General features: G+C 35.5%; 1 protein-coding gene across 7 annotated transcripts in view; it reads right to left on the minus strand.

Moving 5' to 3' along the window:
* Positions 1-1,731: 1,731 nt before the first annotated feature.
* Positions 1,732-27,184, minus strand: part of SLC4A4 (solute carrier family 4 member 4) — a 327,400-nt gene continuing 301,947 nt past the window's right edge. For 5 of the 7 annotated variants that reach the window (XM_079152708.1, XM_079152710.1, XM_079152709.1 and 2 more), the window contains 8 exons: positions 26,785-26,963; positions 25,588-25,660; positions 17,957-18,025; positions 15,058-15,231; positions 12,692-12,853; positions 9,249-9,345; positions 6,881-6,960; positions 1,732-6,197 (listed from right to left, as the gene is read on the minus strand). In XM_079152708.1, coding sequence (XP_079008834.1) covers positions 6,917-6,960; positions 9,249-9,345; positions 12,692-12,853; positions 15,058-15,231; positions 17,957-18,025; positions 25,588-25,660; positions 26,785-26,963 — 798 coding nt within the window. In that variant the 3' untranslated portion in view covers positions 1,732-6,197; positions 6,881-6,916. The remainder of the gene's footprint in view (positions 6,198-6,880; positions 6,961-9,248; positions 9,346-12,691; positions 12,854-15,057; positions 15,232-17,956; positions 18,026-25,587; positions 25,661-26,784; positions 26,964-27,184) is intronic. The other 2 variants (XM_079152712.1, XM_079152711.1) reach the window with 1 other exon arrangement.

Raw genomic sequence — 27,184 nt, forward strand, 5'->3', positions numbered from 1 at the left:
GCTTTACTACTGAGCCACATCCCCAGCACTTTTTAATATTTTATTCAGAGACAGGATCTCTTTAAATTGCTTAGGGCCTTGCTAAATTGCTGAGTCTGGCTTTGAACTTGTGATCCTCCTGCCTCAGCCTCCCAAGTCACCAGGATTGCAGGTGTGCACCACCATGCCCAGATACAAATGAGCATTAAAATATAAAAATAAAAAAGACATGTCAGTAGATTCTGAGTAAGGCTTTGAGCTCTTGCCCAGATTTTGGTAACTCAGAGGTTACTGTTTTACTTCCTAGTTATCACGGGGGTCAGGAAGGTCTAGAATAATGAAGAGTCACAGAAAAGGAAAAAAAAAATCCTTTTCATAATGTGAAAGCTGTCAGAATCAAAGTGGAGTCACTTGTGTTAACCCTATCAAAATAAATAAGTAAAGCCAGGATGTTATAGAAGGTTCGCCCCACAATTACCTAATAGTAACTATCACAAATGACTTTGTCAGAACAATGCCTGTGCACGATGCTGCCACATTACTCAAAAAATACTTTCTCAAGGACACAAGCCCAGCAACTGTCTGCTCAACTGCAGACTGGTGCCACCCAGTTACTAAACTTATGGCAAAGGATTATTGTTTAATGATATCTATGTAAATAAGCCTCTTCATTTTTCCTTTTAAAAACTTCCCCTTATCTCGACTTCTTTAATACACTCATGGTTTACAATGGCACACATATTCCTACTATAATACTACATTATCCTCAACTAAATACCATTCTTTGGAGAATGTCTCTCTGTTATTTAGGTTGATGATAATGTACTGAATATAATGTGATCCTGTTATGGTGACTCAATTGTTCTTAACTATAGTAATACTTAATGAAGTCTCTGTGGGTAGGTTAAAAAAGTAATAAAAATTTCCCATATTATGATCTATCCTGAGTGTGGCTTCTGCTGCTTCTTCCAGTTCCATGATAAAATCCACATTCCATTCTCTGTTCCCCATCGTCACCACCACCACCACCAGTAGTAACCAGATGCTCAAAGCTATTGTCTCTATTTTGAGTTTTCAAGTTGAAATATTGTTTAAGGCAAAGTCCTTGCCTCGTTATTTTTGTTTCTCCAATGTAACTTTTACTACCACCAATGGTTATTCATCTCATCTACCATTTGCTCCACCCACCACCAGTACCACTCTCTAATAATAACTTGGCTGCACTGAAGTTCCCTAGAGAATAGTAAATATCAAATGGAATCCTGGGTAGGCCCAGTAAAAGTGTGGGTGATATACCTTTTGAAAGTCTCCTGAGATTTTTGTTCATTTGAGTAATTATTTTCTAATAAGTGCTTAGCTTAGCAGCTTTTTGTTTGCTTTGAGAAGTGAGTATACACAGCAAACTAGACTCTAGAAGGTGGTATTTTATATTTCACTAACTCTATAAAAGAAACAATGACAATATTTTTACTCCATCAAATAGTTCTTATTATTCTTAGTCTGACACTTTTTTTTTCTTACTTTAAACACTTGCATGAGAGCAGTTCTTAACATTTAAATAGGTAATTCTTAACAATCTCAGATCATTTGGGCACTTACTTTATCCTTCAGCCTGTAGGGATTAAAAAAATCTAAGGACAGGGGGCTCTGACTTACTCATCTTTATACTCATCTTTGTAGCACCCGGAAGAGCAAAATAACAGGCATTGAACAATTAGTTGAAGAGTTAAAGAGAAGCACTTGACACTCATAAATGCATAAAGTTACTTTATTTTAAGTATACATTTAATTTTGAAAAATATAAATGCTAAAATATCTCATCTTCTTCATCTCATAATTCCATAAAAGTCACAATAGAAAGCTTCATAAAACTGTAAAATACTATAATGTTATAGGAATTTTAGGTTTTATATTGGAAAAAATTATTAGTAATATATTGAAATGTTTTCTGTTCTTTATCATTTTGTTCCACCATGTTGATCAACTTCATTTAAAATAAAAAGATGCATCATTTCTCCAAAGTTAATAAAGACTTGAGAGAATAAAAATAAGAATATCTGAAAGTGCGTATTGATTCTGAAAAGTAATGTGTACAGATATGTACCTGCCATGAAAATGGCTAAAAAGAGGCAACTACTCAATCTTTTCACATTGTAGGACTGGGACAAAGTTACTTCTGGCTCTAAAAGTTTCACTGGGTAACTTTAGCCCTGAGTTGCAATATTTGCCTAGGAAAACAGAATTCAGGATTTTTGTATGTACCCATAGAGCACAGCAAAATGAGCCAGCAAATGAGATATATCTAAATTTCTGATCAAAACACAACTTGACTGATGAGCATATGTTACAAAAGGTTTGTTTTTGCTTTTTTCAGGCTACAATGGAGTTCAACGAAATCATAATCTGAAAATTCATGAAGCTCTTCGGAGAGTGAAGTGCTGCTACTTTTTAAATTGTATTTAGCCACTTGGTGCCACTGGGCTTCCATGCTCATCCTGTGAGAGCAGATGTGAAATATCATGGAATAAAAATAAGAAAAATCTCAGGTTTCTGCACCAAAATCATTAAGTGGTATGAAAAGGACTGAAGAAAGCTTTGTCCCATCCCTAAACAATGTCAACCTCTGTGATACAACTCAAATGGTTTTGTTTTTAAAAGATAGTCAGCAGTCAATACATTTCAAGTACTTCAACACAGTTAAAAATAAAAGAACCAAAAATTCGGAAGACAATCATTCTCTATATGAAACACCAATATATAGCTGATAAAAGATTTGCTCTGTGTGTGTTGCTGCACGTGCATTACGTACACACAAACTGAATTGTGGACAGCAGACCATTATTTTTTCACCATTTTTTGAGGCTGGGGCTGAGGAGGGAGGTGTTTGTCTTCTGGCTTTTTCAAATTAGTTAAGTTCCTCCACAGACCCACCCCTCAGCCTTGACTGGAAGAAGGGGCAGGAGCAATGCTGTATATAGTGCACAAAATCAACAGGATTCCAAACAGTTGTTACCAATAGCAGAAAGAATGACTTTTCTCAAGGAAAACAGGGTCTCCAAGAGATTTTCTCCCACATGTAAGCCAGAGACAACTATTCACTCCTTTGATTGGCAGATGCATGTCCTAATCATCTCTTCCCTTCCAACAGTCAGTTTCTAAATTCACAGGACTCCTGGTTCAGAACTCAAATGTATTTGGTTGTTACTTCTAGAAACCTGAATCTAAATTCACATCAGGGAGGAAAGAAATACTTCATAAAAGATTTACTGTTGGATGTGTGTCCAGTTAACACAGAGACAAAACCATCCAAAAATCTTGTTAGTTCTTAAATAACAAGTAAATTCAATTAGAATACAGATAATCTGGGGGCTCACAGGGACCTCAGTTTTGTTTACAAGTGTGGCAACTACCTTGGTTCCTCTGAAGTAATGACCTTTAAAAACCACCCTGGGTTCCACAGTATTGAAAGGGTTAGACACAAACTGGTCCTTGCAGCAAACATAAGGTGCTGTTTTGTGCTCACATCATCAATACCAACCCTCTGACCAGACATAAAACAAGGATCCTAAGTGGGACTGAAGATGCATTTCCCTCTACTCAGAGGCTGAAATGATGGGTTAAATTGCTTTGATTCACAATCAGAAAAAAATATTTTTACATCTAGGACTTTTATAAAAATAAAGAGACATACCTTTAATTTACCATTATGAGAGTTAGCCTGAATTTACTATGCAGCTTTTAAACATGTTATGGGAAAGGTTTCTTACATGGTTTTAAATTAGGATAACAGAAAACTAGATAATATAGACTCACCATTTTAGGGTTAGCTCTAAATACAAACATAATGCCAAAATCTGATATTTGAAGTTCTAACGCAATAAAATGTGACTTGCCACTGTCATTTTAATGAACAATATTGGGATAGTTTACCTCCAATTTGTATAAAATTAAAAGTTTTAAGATGACCAGACACCACAAAAGTAACAACTAAGCTGGGCGCGGTGGCTCACACCTGTAAACCCAGCAGCTCAGGAGGCTGAGACAGGAGGGTCCCAGAGTTCAAAGCCAGCCTTAGCAAAAGCAAGGCACTAAGCAACTCAGTGAGACCCTATCTCTAAATAAAATAAAAAATAGGGCTGGGGATATGGCTCAGTGGTTGAGTGCCCCTGAGTTCAATCCCTGGCACCAAAAAACAACACAAAAAAGTAACAACTAAGGATAAGAAAATTTTTGTAATGAATATTTCAAGAGGGCAGAATTATAATTTAATTACTACAGGAATGAGTGGGAGTCAATAAGTGCATATTATGAAACCAAATAAGAGGTTTCATTCTGCTTTTTTTACATTTCCCAAAAACTTGCTATGGTGAGGATATGTCACAATCAAGGTTATATGAATCCAAAAGTATGACTTCAACATTTAAAATGTCCTTTTCAAAACACATTCAATATATAATGTAACACTGAAAACATTACATGTAAATACCATGTTCAATTTGGTTAATAAAGGTCTAATTTTCAATATGGAAACAAGCATAGGTATACATGTCTGTATATACATACACATTCTAAGTGTCTAAGTGTCCCAACCACAAAGAATAATTGCCTTTGCATCCCCAAAGAATGTGTGTGAGTATTGTTATAATGTATGCACATCAAATTACCTCTGAAGACTTCTCTGTATTCCTATAATATTTTATAGGTGTGTAAATGGGCTGTTAATATTTTTATGGATTTTTTATTATAAACATGGGCTACTATATCAATGATGGTGACTAATGCCTGGGTAATAAAATATGCTTACCCTTATTTGCATAATGGCAAGTTTCACGGACCTCCTGATAAATCTTTTATATGTGGTTTGGCCTTTATGAAAACCGACACAAGAGACTTGATAATTTTACTCTGTCTACTGTCACACTTTCTTTTTCTAACTTTGCACATATGTGCACCAGCTACACACAGAGCACATACACAAACACACAAATATTTCAAAGTTTAAAAATGCCTAACAATACTGCATAGGACATCGACATGGTAATACGATCAGCATTCGTGCCCAGATACTACCATTATCAGAACATCAGTTACTCCATTGTGTAAGAATGGCTCTCCTTTCCTCAAGCTCCTTCATAGAACAGTTGTTTCTTTTAAAGAAAGGGGAAAGTGGATGCTAAGAAACATGGTGTTTTTATCTAGCCTTCTGGCTTACCTTAGAGATTGTGTGTGTGTGTGCATGTCTGTGTATGTGTGTGTGTAAAAATCACATTATATACAATACAATTTTTACAGAAAGCCTGGCAGCTACAAATAAGAGGTAGAACTACTCAAAACTATGTTTCCTGCTGCAGGAAAAATTCATTTCTTTACAGTAATTAAAAAAAAGTTTAAAAAATTGACAAAAAATAAGTTGCAGGTTAGGCCCCATAATTTAAACAACAAAATCTAGGAAGAAAAATATTCTTCAATGTACTCAACAGATAAGTTCATTAAAGGGTTAAAAAAAGTTGCATAGGAAAAAGGGACATTCCAACACTTGCTACAATGATGGCAATGGTTTCTCTACAGGGAGTAAAGTACCTTTAGTTTTTCTTCTTTTGATAACTCTAAGATTAGGGTTTATAAGCAAGAGCAAGTAAGAATAGCAGCACTTTTTCCAGTCCTGGGGAGCTCTATAAGCAAGAAGAGACTCTGTCTGGAGGGCAGGGTTTGTTCTACCAGACAAAGACAAGCCAGTAAGCACAGCTCCAAAGCTAAAGTTTTAAGTTCCTTCAATATTTTAATAAAAGATGTTATAAAATCTTAATACTTTTGACCTCTGCTAAATAAAGGAAAAGGACAGGATCTGTGCATGTCTTGAGTGACAGGAATTAGGATGTCAGAGGACACATCTGAAAACATAAGAACAAAAGGGAGATTCCTCAGATGCTGTTTTTAGGGAACGGTGCACTATTGTCTTGATTTAACCTATGCAAGAGAGAAGCAGAGAGAGTGCTGTATTATTTGGCCAGTGACCAAAAACTGAAACACAAAAATTTAAAAACAAACAGACAAAAAAAAAAAAAAAGGAACATTAACAACAAAACTGTCAGTTTTAAGAGAGACGAACGGGTTACAATGTAGTTTCTGTTCCCTTGCTCCTCCAGAAATAATCATTGTCTTCAGGCTCAAGTTCTATTCTAATCTGAGGCACAACTTTTACTGGAGTTCTAGGAGGACTAGAGAAGAAAAAAGAAAGAAAAGAAATAATAAGTAAGTCTGATTTTCTCTGTCATGTTTTTTCATTATACAGAATTCAAACACATCCAACTTCATTCTCTTTAATCCTCATCTCCTCCTTCCATATTAAAAATTGATATTTTGTTAATGGGATAAATAAAAAGAAATTCAAGTAAAAAATGTATAATATCTGATATCTAGATTAAAAAAAAACTAACCAAAAGATAAAATGAGGAATTAGTAAGAGGGCAATATTGTCCAAAATTATAGGACAATAAGACTAATATGCTGAAAATATTCAGAGCTTCCAATCTTTCGAGACCCAGATGAACTTGTCATCTCCAGAGCCTTGTTTGAGGGAAGGAAACTACTGATTGAGAGCTGCCAGGAAACGTCAGTTACCCTTAAATCAGTCAGGACGCTGAAATTATAAGAGCTAATATTGATCCTGGACTTTAACTTAATGATATTGAAAGATTCCATTATTTCTAAGAGTAAGCAGGTCTCACAGAGGTCTTTCTACCAGTAAAAGCTGGGGTGAATTTTGGTTCTTGGGTAATTCATGTAAAATAAATCAGAGAGAGGAAAGAGAACAGGGAGTTCTGCCAATAACCCGCCATTGACTACATGTCTATGGGGCAATCGTCCCACAAACAAGGCAAAACACTGGACTCTCCTTTACCTTGGCATACCGAGCGACTGAAGGAAAGGAATTTTATCAGCATGATGTGTGGCGTTCAAGGAATGTTGAGGATCTTTCTCCTGGAAAGAAAAACACATTTCAAATCAAAAGTAATAGAACTGTGGGAACGTGGAAAATCAGAGTGGAAATAAAAATCTTCATGAAAATTGATGGAATTTTTCACAACTGAAAAGAGTAAAAGAGACAAATTTAGACAATTCCAATAAAGACTGTATCAAACTAAGTCTCAATCTCTTCCTTTCCTCCACTTCTGGCTTTCTGGGAAGGATCACTGTTGTCATTATGGTGAGAAGAGTAAGAGGGGAATCATTTCTAAAAGGTGACAGCATCTTCTAAATGTCTGATGCTTGCCCTGGAATTTCCTTCCATCTTGGACATTCACTATTTTGTCTAGCTGTTACTTGGGATGAGGATTGAAGTACTTAGAAGGCAATGCAACTTTGACCAATTTCGTTCTTTCATGGTTATAAATATACATCCATGACATTAGGAAAGATTTCCATCAAAATGATCATGTGTGATCAAAAAAACATCCAATATCACTCTTGACTTTCAATTTATGCTGTTAGAGGGTTTTTGAGAGGATGAAGAACAACTGGAAAACAAATTTTTACCACAAATTTGAAATATTTTTAAATATTTAGAAGGGGCTATGCCAGTTAAGATAGCAACGGAAGACAAACACACTATATGAACGTGTGTCTGTCTCCTCATAACATTAACTCTCTAGTGATGAAAAATGGACTCAAAACATGGTTTTGGAAGCTACAATTAAAAAAGAAAATTTTTAGCCAAATCCCATTGACAAGAGTGAGCAGAAAATTAGCTTCAGTTACAAAATATAGTTACAAGTCGGACAACAAAAGTAAGACTGATTTGATTCCTTGTTCTTTAAACCCAGAACGGTAGCCAACCTCCAAGATGGCTTGCAATGATCCCTATCATCTCCTGGTATTTATGTTCTTGTGTAATTCCTTCTGCACTGCAACAGAGTTGGTCTGTATAACGAAAAGAAAATGGCAGAAGGTGGTTTGTCACTTCTGGGATTTGATTATAAAAGAGTACAGCTTCCGTCTTGTTTTCACTCTTCTGTCACTGGCTCAAGGGGAAGCCGTATCACATGTAGCTCTATAGACAAGTCCACAGGCTGAGGAACTGAAACTTCCTGTCACAGGTCTTGCGAGTGAGCTTGGAAGCAGATCCCTAACTGCTATCAAGCCTCTAGAGATCCAGTTCCAGCTGACTGCGTGGTGTGCAATCTCTTGAGAGATTCTGAGCCAGAATTACCAAATTGGCCACTCCAAAATTTCTGAGTGTCAGAAACTGTGAGAAAATACAAGTTTGATGTATTAAGCTGCTAGGTTGTATCGTAATTTGTTACTCAGCACTTGGTAACGAATATACCTAAATTGTTTCAATTGTCACTCATTTCAAACTTTTTTTAGTAATGTTAAACTCTTACTGAAGTTGAAGTTGCATTATCAACTAGATAGAAAAGTGTCTCAACTGTCTCTTTTCCTGTAACAGATCAACAAACTTTGTAGTGCATCTGGATCTAAAAGAACGCGTTTTCTTCAAATGAGAATTTAAAGTGGAAAGCAGTTTGGAGGCAAATGCTACTTGCTATTGCAAAAGCTTCAGACATTCACTAATGTCACCATGGAGTGGCCTGTTAACTCAATTACAAAAGAAAAGATGACTAACATGTCACAAACCATCACACTGTAGCCACCAGGCTATCACCCCAGGAAGACCAGAGCAGTTACAATGATGATTTTGAAATAGCAGAAGAGGAATGAAGAAATCAGGAAGAAAAAAGTTGTGCTAATATTTTATGATTACCAATTTAAGTGAAAATAGCAATTATTCTAAATTCTGAATATTAACAATTAATTCATTAATCACTGAGGGATCCAAGATGTAATTTCTTTTCAGCAGATTTGGTCATTGGTTGAAACCTAAGGAAGACAAACAGTAACAGACAGTGATGTAGTACTATAAGCGGCGATTCTAAATACCAGTGAGAAATGAAAAGAAAAGTCAATTAAAAACATGGTTACAGGTTTAGCAAATTGGAAAAAAAACAAAAACAAAAACAAAAAAACAACACTGGTGATGACTTGGGGAAGAGAAAAGACTACCAAATAAAAACTGAAAGGTTATGGATAAAAGTAAGTTAAGAGTCAAGTTTAGGGAATGTAAAAGTAACCTTTTATAAGAATTAAGTATAAATCTTAATTTAAAAAAGAAAGACAAATGAAGTGAATGGAGATGACAGTTCTAAAGTATTTTCTCTATAGGTGCAAATCATACTCAAGCAAGCATGCAAGAGGTTAGTTCTACTCACTGTCGGAAGGTTTGCTATCACTTAGGAAAGGCTGCTGTTCCATGATGTCCATTGGGATTTTAATACTGGGAACCTTTTCTGAGTATGGGCAGTCAGACTGTGAAAAGAATGTATAATTGTTTTTAGAATGTTTTTATTACCCAGTCCTTCCTATCTCCCAGTATTGATCAAACCTATCATATTATCATTTCATTATACTAAGGAAAAAGTTCTAGATATAATTATTTCCAATCTGCAAACTTTTCAAATTTGACATCATCTTTCAAATCCATACGGTTTCCTCTTCTGGAGTTAATGGGCTTAATCCACTAAAACTAGAACCAGACCAAATAGAGATTACTACAGCTTAGTTGTAAAATTTTCCATAGCTAGATTCCCAATCATAAAACATGGGTTGTTACATTTGCGTAGCAAATAATCTCACTGTGAAATAGATTAAATCTAGGAAATTTCCTAAACTATAATATAGCTTTAACATTCCTACATCCTTACACTTCTCTGAATCTGTCTCCCAGAAAATCATACCCCACATTTCCTTCCACAACAAGGAAGACTTGTTGAACATCCACTATCAAGAAGCCCACTATCAAGAAACCTCCTTCCTTTACTTCAATACTCCATCAGACACTATTTTACAATGCAAGTTTCATTTCAATTAGCAGGCACCAAAGCTATCTAAAAACATAAGCATAACACAACAAAATAAAACCAAAAGGAAGTGTCTATAATAGTCAGACCTTCAGAGAATCATAACCAGAATAATAATCATAATGCCAAATAGCTAATCATATGGTTGCTTAAAGAACAGGCCACCTAGTCCAAACTGTCACAGATTTACACAGGATTACCACTTTACTTTAAAAAAAAAAAGTCACCATATTGAATTCAAGTGTATGGTTGAAGTGAAATATCCAATTCATCTCTTAACTCTCTAGGTATAAAGGAGACGATCTTCAGTTGAAGTTTTTTAAACTGAGAACCAGGGGTCAAAATACAAATAAATTTTAACACAAAGCTTACTACCTATTTTGAAAATTAGGATGAGTCTACAAAGGTTAATGACCCACAATATTCTTTCAGAGAACTAAGACAATACCCTTAAGTTAACAAAAACAAAAATTAAGATGCCATATACATCTGCCCTTATGACAATGTCAAGAATGGTACATCTTATTTCTAGCACTTCCCAAATAATGGCACTTATAGAGGGACAGGTTGGCAAGCTACACAGCCTACCAGGCAGGTAAAAGAACAACTATGAGTGGTTCAAAACTTTGACAAGCCACTACAAGTCATTAGCAATAGTGCTATAACTCTCACGTCCAATGTGGTTCCTTGTATCCATGGATCCGTACAGCACATGACTATTAGGGCAACATCAGGAGACTCACCCTCCAAATCCAGAGCCCTCAAAAAATAGGCTCAAGATGGGGAATTTACTCCACACATGTACTCTAAATTGCCTGGGTGGGCTCACTGTCTAGGAACAAATACACATGTTTGTTGTTTGTTTTGGTAGGGGTGGAGTAGAGAAGAGGAAGAGGAAAGAAACAAATATCAAACACCATCATTAAGAAATCTGTTGAAAGGATGTAGCTTAAAGTTGTAAATATTAATAAAACAATAGCATTATTTAAACAAAATATGGTTTGCTGAAAACTATCTATGAATTGTAAGAGCACTACAGAAACCCACTTGATCACTAAAGAGCAATAAATGTAAAACATTTCCCAAGGTTGATATTTCATTTATCTCCCCCTTTAAAAACCATCAGAGAAGAGAACTGCAAAATGTTAGCTCACACATTTGTAGTGTGTAATGAATTTTAAGTTTTTGGTGTCCATGGACATAAACTGAGGCACCTGTTTTGAAAATTCAAGATGAAATACTACTTTAATCATTGTAATATTTCAGATAATCTTTTTTTTTCATCTTGAATGCTTCAGAAATTCATTTCAAGTTGTGAATTTCAGCCAATGGATAAGCATATCGTTTTTCTTCCTACAGCGTGACAACCTTTGCTGCAGTTTAAACACATTCTCTTTTTCTGCCATCAATGGAAACAGAAAATCTATATACCTGCTCTCACTTAAGATAGATGATGACAGTCATAAAAGCTCCCTCAGACACTTTTCTCTTTAGCTAAATGTGCCTCGTATATTTAGCTTTTTCTTATTGGATCAATTTATCTGAAATCCAATTCTGTTTGTTGCCTTCCTTCACTGTACTACTCCAAGTTCTACAAAAAGAATACAATCAGACAGACTGATCACGTAGAATAAGCAGAGAGGCATGGATTAAGTTTTGACTTTGTGACTGATGACTGCTCATTTGAAAAAAAAATGACTTAAATACCTATTTCAAAGCACCATGTTGTACTCTTTTAATGTGTACAATTTTGTCAGTCATACATCAATAAAGTTAAAAAATTTTAATATTTCAAAATTTTTAAATGACAATACTTCTCAGTCAAAAGCTTCTCATCTTCAAAATGGGAGCAAAAATATACACTTTTAAAGAAATGTTATGTCAATTTAGGATAAGGCATGCATGATCAAAGAGACTAAAAATTAACTATATTCACACTTAGAATGGGTAATGACACACAAACACCATACTACTTGATGTAAAATTCAGAACAAATTTTCACATGGAAAATATATTTTAGCAATCCTTTCAAAAGGCTCCTGGGATAAGCTGTGTGGGTGTATGTGTATGTGTGTGCGTGTATGTGTGTGTGTGTGTGTGTGTGTGTGTGTGTGTGTGTGAGTGAGTACGCGCACATTAAGAACGAATCCCAGCTTTTCTCTTGGCATTGATTACAGATCCCTAGTAGGGCATCAGTACTTCTATGAAATGGTCTCCTAACGAAAAATAAATGGTCAATAATTTCATTTCTTTACTTAATCATCTAATTATAGGAGGACCATCTGGACATGATATTGACCACCATAATTAGGTTAAAAAAAGAAAGACCCCAAACTCCAATTCCCTTTTTTTTTTTTTAAAGAGTTACAGAGAGATATAATGCCAAATCAGTTTAGAATAAATACACTGCTGGTATAATACAACAGCATAGGACTTTGGTTGAGAGCTACTCAAATAGATACACAGTTCATGGAAGGCAGGAACAACAGTATTTGTCCACATTAGGCTTAAAATGACACATATATACTTATGAGACTGAAGTCCTTAAAATGTTTGGGTTTTTTTTTTAGGAAGACCTTATATCATTATTAGTATGAATGGTTACAGAAAGTCTATAGAAAATGTAAAAAACCAAAGTGAGCAAATAAAGGGTAAATGAAGGTAAAATAATTAATATGTCACCCAGCCAGACAAATACCTTACAACTCAGTCCTCCCCTTCACATCAGGCATAACAATGTACATCTTTCACCTTTGCTTTTTTAACCAACTTTGGAATTTTGGAAAGTCCCTTACATCATCATTGTCACTATCCAAACTTCCCTTCTTCTTTTTCTTTTTCTTCTCATCCTCCTTCTTTTTCTTGTCCTTTTCTGGAATGACATCATCGAGGAAGCTGAGGTCATGCTGGGAGAAGAGGTAGTCCATACCTTTTCTGACAGCTACAAGTGCCAGGATCTAGAAGGGCAAATACGAAGAGCATAAAAGAAACTGTTAGACATTGTCCCAATGAGGACTGACACTGCCCCATCAAAGTGGGCAGAAACCTACTTTGTGTGTTGTTGTTTAATGAAAGTCTCAGTTAAGATCACTTTGTTCACTACATGTATGATCACATTCAATTAGAATTTTTATGTGAAAGGATGATTTTTCAAAACCATTTCCTTATACGAGATTTTTAATAAAATAACTAAACATTTAAAGGAAAAATAAAGCCTGCAGATGATTTCTAATTATTCAAAGATTTAAAAATTATATGGGTTTATGAAAGTCAAGAAAATGAGCATAAGACATAATACTCCAAGATATATTTGATAAGGTAGTATTTGAGGATACTTAGACCTTTATATTTACTGGACTACTTCAATCACCATCATTAACTAAATACTTACTATATGCTTGATAACTGTGCCAAACTAAGGTATTATTGATTGTATTTATTCTGCATAACAAACTCAAAAAGTACATACTATTATCTTTACCTGACTGCTGAGAAACTGAAGCTTAGAATCATTAAGTATGTTATCTGAGACCAAGAAACCAGATAAAAGAAAAAGACAAAGGGCCCAGCTGCCTGCTGCTATCAAGTATTCTTTTTTTTTTTTTAAGTTGTAGATAGACACAATACCTTTATTTTATTTATTTATCTTTATGTGGCACTGAGAATTGAACCCAGGGCCTCACACATACTAGACAAGCACTCTACCACTGAGCTACAACCCCAGCCTGATACCAAGTACTCTTGATGTTTGTGTCTTTGGTCTACGATTTGCTCTTGATCACCAATTCCCTTTCCCTTCATTCACTTCTGAAGGCACATTATACACATGTTTGCTCAACAGCAAAATTAGTATGCAGCAAGTTATAGGAGTTCTGGTTTGGCCTCAAATTCAATAGCTGTCTCTATCTACATCATGCTCTCTCTATACGTCAGTTTCTTCATTTTCTGGAGAAGTTATCAACATCTGCCCTAATGTCACTATAGGACTGTTTCATGACCAAATCAAAGCTCTGAAAAACAAAGACACTTTATAAAGGTAAAGCATTTTCTCATTGTTATTTAGCACAAGCAGTAAGTAATTTATAGTATATGTTTCCAATTTATTGTGGCCTAGCTTCAATTTATACTGATTTTAGAAAATCTAGTAGGTAGTAGATAATACTAATAGGCAAATGGGAGTCAATTCTCATGCTCAATGTGTTTTACAGTAAGTTAATGTAGTTTAAGGAGAAAAATCATATAAGAGACCATTAAGAAAAAAATATGGCTTAAATATATCACTAATATTTCTTACCACTCTTTGCTGTGTCCCTTGGAGACAATAAACAAAATACATAAAATAAAATAATAATCTTGGCTAAGAGTAAGAGTTTTACAAAAAAATAATATAAAATGTAATAAATGTATGGAAATTGTTTCCAAAATTATGGGGAAGACAGACCTGAGGTGGCCTTGAGATCTGTTTTGTATGTATGTGCATTTTTTTTACAAGAAATAGAGAGTTATGAGAAGCTATAAAATTCAATAATGAGACCAAACACAACCTATATTCCTTCTTTCCCTTTTAAAATTTCTGATTCAGAGTGGAATGTTCGCTGCTTTACCTTGCTTCTAATCATATCATGCCAAGGATAGGTAGTCTACCCTTGTCCTTTAACTTGGCATGATACAAAGTATTTCAAACACTGAATTTCCTTTCTTCTAATGGACTATAGGATTTCTCATAAGTCTCCAAACATTTCTCCTGTTGAGACTTAAATGTCCTTTACTCTTATTTATATTGGTTCTATTACACAATATTTAAAAAATAACTAATGTGCATTAGTGTCTACTGTGACTCAGGCTTTATGCTCTATATTTGACATTTATTATTTGTGCTCAGACCAATAACAATGCCACCCTTGTTTTACTGATGAGTTAATGGCAGCTCAAAGAAGGTTTGCTGACCAGCATTCAGTATTTGAACTCAGGGGAGCCTAATGCAAAGGTTCATTCTAGAAAGTCATAGACATGGGCAACTTAAACTGCACTGATCAGAGTTATGAGGTCAAAGCTAGAAAATTTTGGAACTACACATAAAAGACATATGTGTGTTCATATCACAATAACCACATGATATCAGCATAACCTCAAGGGAAGGTTCAATCACAGGATTACCTACCATGACTGGAAAAATGATAGCAGCCACTGTTGATTTGAGGATCCAGAGTAGGGCCAGACATAACACCTGCAGGAAAGTGAACAGGTGGACGCGACGCAGGGGTACATGACGCAGGTAGATAAAGTCAGGTTGATGCTTCAGGGGCATCAGAAGCAGCTTCAGACGATCCATGAACTGGGGAGAAAAGGGAAAGAGAGTCCAACTGCATTACTTCAAGGGCTGATTCACAAAGTCATTTCTGCTATGCCTAAGTAACCACTAATGATTTATGTTCAGACAAAGCAATGTCCTTTGCAATGTCCTTTTGGAAGGACGAGTTACCGGTTAGGGAGTGCAGAAATTTAGTCTAGCACCATCAGACCCTAGTATGAGTCTTCTCAGTATTATTATTTTGTAGGACCGTTTTGCAGATACAAGAGATAGAGTGTCCGCCAAAGAATAAAGTCACAGAGAAAAGCATAAATTGTAGATGTTCATCTCCAAGTTTTCTATTTTTTACTGAGTCTCAGGGGAAAGGGTTTTATGCCCATTTAAATAATGATATGCTAAAGGAAGACATCTGACTCATATATCTTACTCTGCTTCACTTGTCTTACCTGAAAGAAAAAGGAATAATACTATGCCTCACATATATATTTCAAGGATGTTTTAAGGATATAAAGGAAATATCCAACTTAAAAATAGGAATGCATTGATATTTCCATAAATTCAACATTACTTATCTATGGTACAGCTTCACTAATACATCCAGCAATGCATTACCATTTCTTTCTAGAGAAAAGCCACATGAGCATTACAGTGGGTTTCAAGACAGCCAACTAGATGCTTAAATCTAAGGGAGGCTAGCACACAGTCCCATATAAACAGGTATTGAAATGATTGATGCCAGCTGCTACTCTTTAATAAAGAACTGCCGAGTTGACACTGACAGCAATGGTATACAGGATGGTCTTTAAGAAGTCATCACTTCACTAGAAGTCTGAAACTGCAAGTGCTTTGCTCTTGAAATTCTCAACCTTCAGAAATGTGAGAAAATAAAGTTCTGTTTTTTAATAAATTTTTTAAAAAAAAGAAGTTATCACAAGGTCTTACAAAGGAAGGGGCTCAGTAAATCACTGTTGAATTGAAATTATGTTACATAAACTCATAAATAATATCTGTTTTCTTTCTGGAGAAAAAGAAATTGTAAAAGTAAACCACAGTTTCACAAACAATTTTCTCTGCAGTGATTTCCCTATTGAAAGGGTTTTCCTTTTTCCTTTAGAGCTATCTTTGACTGATGGATCCCCTCCCACCATTTATGAAGATTGGGTTACTAAACGATTTTGCTAAATCCATCTTGCCAAAAGGGTCTAAAGGAAACAGAATCAAGAGAAAGTAAGGAAAGGTGGAAGGGCATTAGAGGCAAAAGCACTGCAGAATCTAGCACTTTATTAGCTATCCCTTTAGCCTATTTCCCCCATCATCATGATGCAGTTGATTCTTTAACCAACACGTTCTGAGCTCCAACCATCAATAAAGTTTCTCAAACACACAGAATCAAATTTCAGATCTAGATCATGTTATTAAGGGCAAACAAAAATAAGAACCATTAGCTCAGGGTCATAGTGGGTACTTATTTTTCTTTTTAGGGAAATAAAGAATATTGACAATGGCAGATAAAAATACAATATTTTTACAAATGAATTGGCTAAAAGTTGCATGAGCTCAAATAAACTCAAATTTACATTCAACTTGCATGGTCTATGAGACCCACTTTGTATTCTGTAACAAATATTCCAGTGGTGAAGAAACTCTCACTCAATGGTCCTAAACAGGGAAAAGGAAAGTAGCCTTTTCTCTCTGGGGGGCCCTGGCCACTTGCCCAGCTCTATCTGACTTTAAAACCAAGTTAATCTAAATTCAATAAATGAAAGCAAGGACTATTTTGAAGTTCAAATAAATTCTTGTGATGTTCACAGAACATGCAGTCTTTTCCCATTAAAACATTACTGACTGCTAAATAAGGCTGCAATTAACAAGGTGCCAGAAAGCAGTAGCAGAACTTCCAGTTTCCTGGTGCCAATTAAATTAAACCTCAATTGAAAGACAAAGTCCCTAATAAATTTTTCCCAAATGATTTTTTTTAAGGAGGCCAGGGTTGGGGAGTTAGTTCATTGGTAAGAGTGCTTACCTAGCACTGAAAAAACAAAAAAAGAAGAAGAAGAAGAAGAAGGAAAAGAAACACAATAAAAGGGGGGTTGGTTTTACCAAGTTGTGAACAGATGAAATTTTTTACAACAGAAGTACATAAACCACATTGACTTTAATCATTTATTGGTGCAAAACTTTTGATCATTGAGCTTAGCCATGTGAAATACAGATGAAGAAAGAATAGCTTGTTCTTGGTACAGTCAAGGCAAGTAGATCAGTTCCATTGAAGAGCACCCTAAAGAATTAGATGCCCTTCTTGAGAGCAAAAGGAAGGGGAAAGGAAGAAAAGGGGAGAGAGAAAGAGAGAAGAAAGGAAAAGAAAGACTATATCTCACTTCCTGGTCAAAATGACTTTTAGTAGCCTGCTTCAAGAATGAGTATTTATGATGATATTCGTTAACACAAGCTAACTTTGTTGACTAAATCAGAAACAAAAAGCAGGTGAAAGGTGGATAAAGTAGAAAATTAATGTAATTAATTTAAATAATTTTTAAAACTTAACTATTCGTGATTAATGTTTCTTTTTAAAGCTCCATTATTGAACCATTCTTACTATAAGAAATGCACTCCTTGGGCTAGGGAGATAGCTCAGTTGGTAGAGTGCTTGCCTTGCATGCACAAGGCCCTGGGTTCAATCCCCAGGACTGCAAAAAAAAAAAAAAAAAAAAAAAGCACCACTTAACTCCAATTGCAACAGAAAACTTACCTGCACACCATTAAGTGACGCCACCCCCATGTACAGGAACACACCATACAGTACTGGCATAGGAATAAACTGGGAAGGAAAAAATGGATAAAGGTTAAAAGCAACAATAATACGAACACTGGAAGGAATAATTTAAGTAAACGGCTAAAAGACAGGATATTATACCATAGTGATAAGTGTGCTTTCTTCCTCAGTTAACAAACTTCTGCACTCTTTGCACTAGAAATAGATGAAGGGGACTTTCAATTTCCATTTAATGTGTGCTTTTTAATGATCATATGTGACCTTAATAATATTTTCTTTAATTAATTGGGGGGGGATTTCCTTTGCCTTTAAAAGCAGTAGACTATGCAAGCCAGCTGCTTGCAAGGACTGTGAGGTAGAAACAGGCAGTAAGTGGCCTCACTCTGGAAACCAAGATCCTTCTATAACATCACACTCTGATAATTTTTTTCCTTTGTAATTTTTGCCAAATGCTATCAACTTGGTGGGTAAATGCCTCTTTAAATAAAATAAACATCAAACAACTGTCCCTTTTCTTCTCAGGAATATCAAGAGGACAAACTAATGAGAACATGGCTTGAAAGGAGCGTGGAACATCTGGAAACAATGAATTACATGCATAAATTAACACACATCTTTTAAAACTCAATTAATACATCTTTATCCATTGTTCATCAAAAAAATTTTACATTAATACAAAGAGTTTTAATAATGAGAAGTTCAAATGTGAAGTCTGTAGATTTCACTTCTTCCTAGACCTGGGAAGTGTGAGCACATCAAGCATGATTCTGATGCTGGGAAGGCTTTTCTCTGGACAACAAAAGGTTGTCAGCATGGGATTTTGAAAAGAAGTTCAAGTAATTTCAGGATTTTTCAAAGCTAAAATATTAAAACCACAAGTCAATTAAGGCCAATCTTACCAAATCCATATAAAGGAGGCAATTGTAATCAGAAAATATAGTATGACTTTAGAGTAATATTTGAAGAAGTACTGTATGTATTACGTGAAGCATAATTTCATAACTTCTAGCAGGCTTTTTCCAGTGCCTAGGAACTGAACCCAGGGACCCTCACACATCTCTCTCTCCCTCTTTCCAGTGCTGGAGATTGAACCCACAGCCTTTCACATTCTTTCACATTCTAGGCAAGCACTTTACTACTGAGTCCCTCCCCACTTCAGCCCTAGCATCCTTTCTTGTGACTGTCTAGAGCAGTTCAGTCTCAGAGATCCTTAGGGCACCATTAGAGAACTAGTGAATACTAAAACAGGTCATGATGGTCTCTATTACTGATTAGTTGTAAGAATGGTTAAATTTCTATGGAATAAATATTTATCTCTATAAAATGTCAAAAATGCTTCTTTTTAAAAGAATTAACAATTTTAACATAACTAATTTTGATCTTGAGCTCAGGAAAGGAAAAAAAAAAAAAAATGACCTGAAAAGCTGAAGGGGGTGGGAGGGACATGCTGATGGAGGGTAAGCCAGGCTGCTGTAATACCCAGCAGTCACCACAGAGAGGTGGACACAGCACGTTCAAGTCACCCGAGCTGGGACATAGGCCTCTATTTCTTTTAGAATGCCAGCGTTTCTATCCCTTACAATTCTGCATAAATTTACAAAAAATAAATAAATAAAAAACTAACAGACATCACTTTATTGCTTTAACACATTTTTAAAGCATCTTCCATTTTTTCCTTAGTATATGATGATTTCTTTATCATTTCATTTGTAATTTTGATAGAAAGGGAAGAAAAGCAAAAGGGGAAAAGGGAAGAATAATTCATTCATGAAAAACAAGTTTCAATTCTTAGGGTAGTTACTTTTTAATCCTGGTAAATCATTTTTCTAGTTTGAGTAAAAAAGTGTCACCAAGAGTCCATTCCTGGTCTAATCTCTACTCCTAACCTGAGCTTAGCTAAATATTTTCTGTACTGTGGTTCAACATTAAAATGAAGGAAAATTGTGTCTTGGAGTTTAGGTCTGTTCTCTCTAAATTTATAATTATAGATATCATTAAATTTATCACAAAATAAAATCAGAAGGTATCATCAACACACAATGGCACAGGATGTGGGCAGGAATATAGCCTTAGAAATAAAGAGTTTTTGAAAATATATTTTTTTGGGGAAAAAAAGCTATGGAGTTGATTTTTGGTCAACTTCAATATAATACAAATGTCTTATGAAATTTACCATATTTTTACAATAGTATAATATCTTAATAAAAAATATGCCATTACAGAACTCTAGATGAAATTTGACAGAATTATTGTTAGAAGATATTTTTTATTGAATTTGGTTCATGAGGTCACATAAATTAATCATACTAGAATCATTCATTACAACAGAAATTTCCCAAAGAAAGAAAAAAAAAGAATGTGTTTTTAGAAAATGGGACCCTACCTCATAAGTTAAGCTAGGATGATATACACAGTAATAGATTTACATTTTTACAAAGATAAATAGAAGAAAATAAAATATAAAAACACAAGGTACAGTAGGATTATAGGCAAATCAAGAATTGTCAAGTGACAAAATTATGCAAAGAAAATTATATAATTAATCACACCCAGAAAGGCAAAAGGCATAATTATAAAATAGTATTACAGTCAACAAACATTAAAAGTGAAAAATTAAGTGACTGATCCTATAACCAGATAGAATAGTAAAATTGAGATGAAGTCAAAGATTTAATATATTCAGATCAAGTCAGTAAATTTTAAATTCTGGTAAATGTAGTTCTATACCTTTGATTTGGTAATAGTGTTAGAACATTCTCAGAAAGAAAAATGTGAAAAGATTTAAGTTGACTAATAAGGGGAAACTAGTTTACCAACACAGAATTCATAACAAGAGTAAGAACTCCCAGCAATAGAAGGGCCTGTGTATGTGTGTGTGTGTGTGTGTGTGTGTGTGTAAAACCCAGAGTGAGACCCTGATTAAGAACATAGGTCCAGAAGTCAGACTGACCTGGGTTTGATTTCTAGCTACCAGCTATATAACTCAGAAAAAAATTACTAACTTCTCCTATCCTCAGTATCCTCATCTACAAAGTGGCTATGATAAAGACTGCATGGCAGAAAAGACCTAGTCCAGGTCATGGTTCATAATAGATGCTTGATAAACGATAAATGTGGTATTGATGTCTTCATTAACATGACCTTGACTGACAAGTCAATGAGCCTGAAATTGCTAAGCACAGCTCTCCTTGGGATCTCAGTGATAGGGGTGACTGGGAGCTAGGTAATGGGCCAGAAGAATGGTTAAAAGGTCAGACCTTAAACCCTGCCTTATTTAGACTTTATTGTATTACTCTTTGAGTTATAACAACCATCTTTTAAACATGTTATTAAAATAATATCAAAAATCCCTTAAGCCTTAAAAACCTTAGCTGCTAAAGAAGATGCTGACCTGCAAACTGTTCCCTAAGAATTGAAGAAACTGGAATGAGGTCTGATGAGGAGTTTGTGGAAATGCTGTGCTTTATTCCACATAGGATTAGAATTTGGATCAAAGAAGCCCAGGAGGATTATCTCATGGGAGATGACGACAAATTAGTTCTGTAAGGACAAGTACTATGATTGATTTTAAAAGGTGACAAGCCATGAGGGTTATGAGCTTGGCTTTGTTGTTAGACTGCCTAAGTTCAAATCTTGGTTTTACCATTAAAAACTTTGACCTGGTGGTTTATCCATAATTTTTCCAAACTGTAAAATAATTAGTAGTATCTTTTTTTGTAGGTGTCAATGGAGGAATAAATTTTAAAAATCTGTGCTGAACCTTTAATGAAATGACAAACTCAATCAACAGTAGCTACTGTGGTCATCATCATGGCCACCATCATCATCTCTGTTTCCCTGGCATAAAGCACAGTGTGGCATATTGTAGGGTCTGGACAAATATCTGCCAAGTACAAATTAAATCTATCGTCCACACTTCAGAACACTAAACAAATCTTAAATTTTGGCCACTCCTCATGTTAAAGATAAACTAATTCAAGCAAAGCAATAGAAGTAGCAGTGAACTTCATTTGATCTTTATTTCTTTAGACTTGCCAGAAAAATGGAAAAAGTAAGCTCAAGGAACTGCCTTTCATCTTTTTGCTGCCCTTTAGTCTCCCCTCACTTCCCCATACAGAATACTAGCAGTTAACAGGCAATATTTCCACTGCAGAAACACAGTGGAAATCATTTAACTAGCCTGGGAAGCTAGTTATTCTTGCTTCCCAGCAGTTCTGTACTGAAGCCGTGGTGAGATCCAGCACTTTGAGGCATGAATGACTGTGGCTGGCAATGGTCAAGGGTTTCTTCATGAACTTAATGCTGGTGTACTATAATTCCTTGCATTCTTCCACATAAAAGACAGATTTCCGCACACAGATCAAAACCGAGGTCATAAACTTCATGTTCAAAGTAAGCTTGCATAAGCAGGCAGTGGGGGTGGGGGGCAACTACCTATACTGCTTAATGCATGAGAGAAAATTGCTAAGCTCATCAGAGACCATTAAACTTGTGAGGGAAATAAGGAGTTGGGCAGGGAAGGGGTTGAGCCATTTCATTTTAAAAAGTTAAAGTCACACATTTCTCTTGTTCCCATTCATTTGATCTGCCTTTCAAAGACAGACTGTTAAGTAAAACCATTCTCTGAAGTTGTCACCTGCTTCTTTAAGAAACACAGTCACATGGAGGAAGAAAAAAGGTTTCCTACTCTGAGTTAACCCCCAACACCACTTTTTGTGTGAATTCTGAGGTTAATTATTAATCGAGACTTTTCCTTAGTCCTACCTTAGGTTTTAGTTAAACTGTACCCTCAACAACTGCTTCTTCCTGTGTTGACTTTGTAAATGACCTAACAAGAGACCTCCGATAAGTGTACATACCCACATACCTCACCAAGCTTCAATGCTAAGAAGAGCATGTGATCTGAAATTAGCTGACTTTATCCAGAGACATGACTCCTGAAGTAGGGAATAGTTGATTTGCTGAAGTAAGGAATTTCAATTGCTAATGCTTGACCATTTTATTTTTGTTTTTAAATAAAGGTTTTCCTGTATTTGGTGTAAGTTACATTATAAATATCTTATAAACTATATTGCCAAAATGGTTTTACTTTCCACAGTTTGGACAAAACCCTGCACAACAAAAATGTTTACTGAACTCCTTTTCTTCACTGATTCTTTTTTTTTTTTTTAAGTTGGAGATGGACACAATACCTTTATTTTTACGTGGTGTTGAGGATCAACCCAGTGCCTCACACATGACTATCAAGCACTCTACCACTGAGCTACAACCCCAGTCCCTGATTCTTACAATGATCTTTTGGGTTAACCCAAAGGTGCCAGGTAGAAATAACCCAACCATGGATACTAATGGCGGAAGGAGGGTAACCAATCCAGGGGCTATTAAGCAAGCCAAAGGAAAAGCAAGCTTATGTTCTCTGGTCCCTACATTTCTGTCTTCCTTCTCTGTATTCTAATCTCTTTTTGTAGCTATGAAGGTGCTTTGTTTGCATATCAGGACAGAAGGAATCACTGTAAAGCACAAAAGGCTTTCAGTTTTAATTGCTCTGTAGCCATATCTGGATGCGGGGTGAGAAAATAGGACGAGGCATTGTGAGTACTGCAAATTTTCCTTAAAATAACAATTTATATAGTATCTTTTCTCCAGGTCCTTTTAGAATCAAATATGATTACTCAACAGACAGATCCACCAGGATTAAAGCCAAATTACTATAACACAACATTTTAAAAAAGAACTTTTAAAAACATCTGGCTTTCCTAATTAGGACTTTTATACTGTATAAACGAAAATAAATCGTATAGAAATAAAAAGACAAAATGAGGGTTTGGGTGGTGATGAGTAAATCTGGACTGATGGAAAGATTTCTGTCTGTCTCCCTCACTAGTGACAAGGACATCCCACAAAAGAACCTTGCCACTGTGCCACGTAAGCCCACTTTCAGGAAGCCCAGAGAAAATTCATTCCAAGGAGAGCCTCCCACAACTTAGGGTCCTAATTACCTACAATGAACTCTCTAAAGAGGATCTCTCCAGATGAGGTCTCACTACCTGGGAGGCAAAGCTGCCATTAGGTATTTCCACCAGCAGATCTGCTGGTGTCTGTAAGTGAACACAGCAACAGAAAGCATTCTCTCTGGCAGAGGACTCAATGCTGTGAAACTCACCACACCTTCAGTCTACTTCATAACTTGCTTTGCAATGGCAAAAGTAATAACAGATTTCCCTCTCTTCCTGAAGAAACAAAGTCCTTAGTCTTTTAAAGTCCTCTGTACATACCCAGAAATAATTTCTCTGAGGTTATTTTTAATCTAAACTATCCATGAGTTACCTGAGAAACATTCCTTCAAGGCATCTAGTCAGAAATTAATTCAATCAGACAACTGACATTGCGGAAACCAAGGACATAAGATGGATAATTAAATATTTAACTGTTTACGACGTATTTTGTATCTAATGTATACATTAGTCTAAATCCCCTGAAGGCAAAATTAGTCTCATAAGTTTTTTTCTTAAAATTCATCTGGTTGGTCACTGACATAAAATTTGTTAATCTGAGAGAAATGGGAGGGGGGCTTTTGTGTTCTTTATCTATACTTGTATATTGTCTGAATTCCTTAAGAGAATGTTCTATGCATGATTTGTACAATTAAGAACTTTTTTAAAACCTTAACATTTTAAGTTGCTAAACATTTAAAAATTTCAGGAAAAAATTGGAAAGATATTGTTAATAGATATTCATAATAAAGATGTTGTTTGTGGCTGATTATCATGTTCTGTACTGGTGGTATGAAGCATAAGATATAAATTATCACTAATTGGCATTGTTTCTATAATAGGAAGAAAATAAAAAGCTATGTCATAAATGAAAACTGGAAGCTTTACAAGCAAGAATTTATTAACCTTCTTCTTCAGTTCTACTTTTGCTCTTAAGTAGGTTTTCACATATCAGTTTATGCTTATCTATCTAGGCAGATATCCATTCCCTCAATCAAACCTATGTGTGGATTAATAACTTTCTAAATAATCTAGCAGCTAATTTTTCTTTTTTAAAAGTTCATTTCCACAGTTTTCTAAGTATAAATCAGTAAATTTACCCTCATTTCCCTTGGAGGACCTAAATCAGGTCTTCTGATTCAAAGAAAATACAAACACAACAATAAGAATGGGAGAAAAATTCAAAATGACCATACTGAATCACTCACAGCACTATATCCAGAAGTCTAATGGAAAGTGAATGAAGGCTTTATGTACAAGTAAATGGAGGTTATGGACAGGAAGACAAGGAGAGTAAAAATATGAGTGTGTGTGTGTGGTGGATGGGGATTAGTCAGGTTGAACTGCATGAAACTGCCATTCTGATAAGTCAGAAAGTTTCAGTATTGGGCATTTCACGTGGTTGAACCAAATAACTGAAAAATGATGATTATGAAGGGTTGGGAAGAAAATCAAGATAAGCATTTGTTTTTTTGTTTTTTTTTTTTTTGGTTACCTGATCACTGATTCAGTGATTTATAGAATTAATGTGAATTTTGCAAATATTTTACTCTTCACATGTCCAGTTATCTGTCAGTGTTCTGAGAAGGAGGAAGAAGTGTTTCACATATTTACCTTCAAGATGGGAGCCATAAAGACTGACAGACCAGTCAGAATAAACACAAGGGTTCCAGTGACTCTTTGTTCCCTGAAACCAAATCAAAAGATTACCAATCTACCTCTTGTTTTCATGAACATGCTCTTGTCTTTGCACCTTCAAAAAAAGACAATACATTGACCGATCTAAGTTCAGCAAAATAACAAAGATGTTGATATCATATAATTACCTTAAGGACATCATATGAGCTCAACACATCTATAAACAATATCTTAAGACTATTACAAAATGTGATTTGAATTCACCAAGAAAGAAATGATTCTGCTAAAGCTTTTTGCACCTTTTATAATCAAGAAAGAAAAATCACTTGCTCTTGGTCCATCAATTACTGGCCTCTTTGAAGCCCTTATTTTTTAAACAACTTGTCCTCTTGTGTAATTACACCTTCTTTCATAGGAGACAGATATTACATTGTCCCACATTCTAATTAACAAACAGCTCAGGGAAATTTCATGAGTGCAATAAATCACACCAGTCTAATTTCCGAATCTACAACAACAAAAGTACTTTTTAACCAATATGATTCCCTTCCAACACCCCCTCCTCCACTTCCCAAGAAAGAATCACCCACTGTTGAGGCGTGGGAAATGACGGCTCTGTGATATGACCTATCCACCCAAGCACTTATGAGTATGGTTTGCTGCAAAAAGCACCCACCAGAGTAAAAAGGTCTTCTACTACTGCCCTTCATGGCTACCTGAATTGAACAGCTGGAGGTCAAAGTTTTCCAGTGCTGATGGGAACAGAAAATGGATTGGAATATAAAAATTCCTTTTCTTTCATTGAATCTTAAAAATCATAAGTAGACTCAAGTGCTTGGGGGCCTTTACACACAATTGATATTGGGTTAGTACTACAGCACCTAAATCACCTGTATGCTGATGAAAATGAATGACTGGTTTGTGTTTTTATGCTATATTTTTGAATTTTTTGTTATTCAAAGGAAATGTATATATCATAAGAAATTAACTAGAAAAATCATTGAAAACTCCCTTTCTGATTGAAAAGTTAGTACTTTCTAGAACAACAAAAAAGATGAATAAATTAATCATCATCAGTACTAGCTCCTCCAAATCTGCCCATTTCCTTATGATTGACACATAGATGTGTGCACAGTGTCATCTGGGGAGTCACTCTCCTCTGACGTAACACACCTCACTCCTAGAAACTTTGGTTGTTCTCCGGGTGCAGATGTCTCTGTCTCCATCTTCAAACTGTCGATGTGAGCAATGGAGATGACTGTAGCGGCCACATACCACGGAAGAGCCATGAAGGAGCACACCACCATGAGGACGGCCACCCAGAAGAGATCCAGGTGATACCCAGCTCCTTTCTGTAGAAAGAGATAACAAAATCATGTGGAAAAAAAAAATTTGTACTTGGTACCTAGTTGTATTTCCAGATGGGGATTAAGATTACCAAAAGAAATTGACTCGTTTTACTTGATACAAGTATCTACTTGAAGGGCAGCTCATTAAGGGAAGGAACTCTATCTTCCTCATTTTATTCCCCCTAGCAACTAAAAATAGCCACCTGCTACAGCTGCCATAGCAG

This window comes from Sciurus vulgaris, assembly GCF_902686455.1.
Source record: "Sciurus vulgaris genome assembly, chromosome: 9".
Lineage (NCBI taxonomy): Eukaryota > Metazoa > Chordata > Mammalia > Rodentia > Sciuridae > Sciurus > Sciurus vulgaris.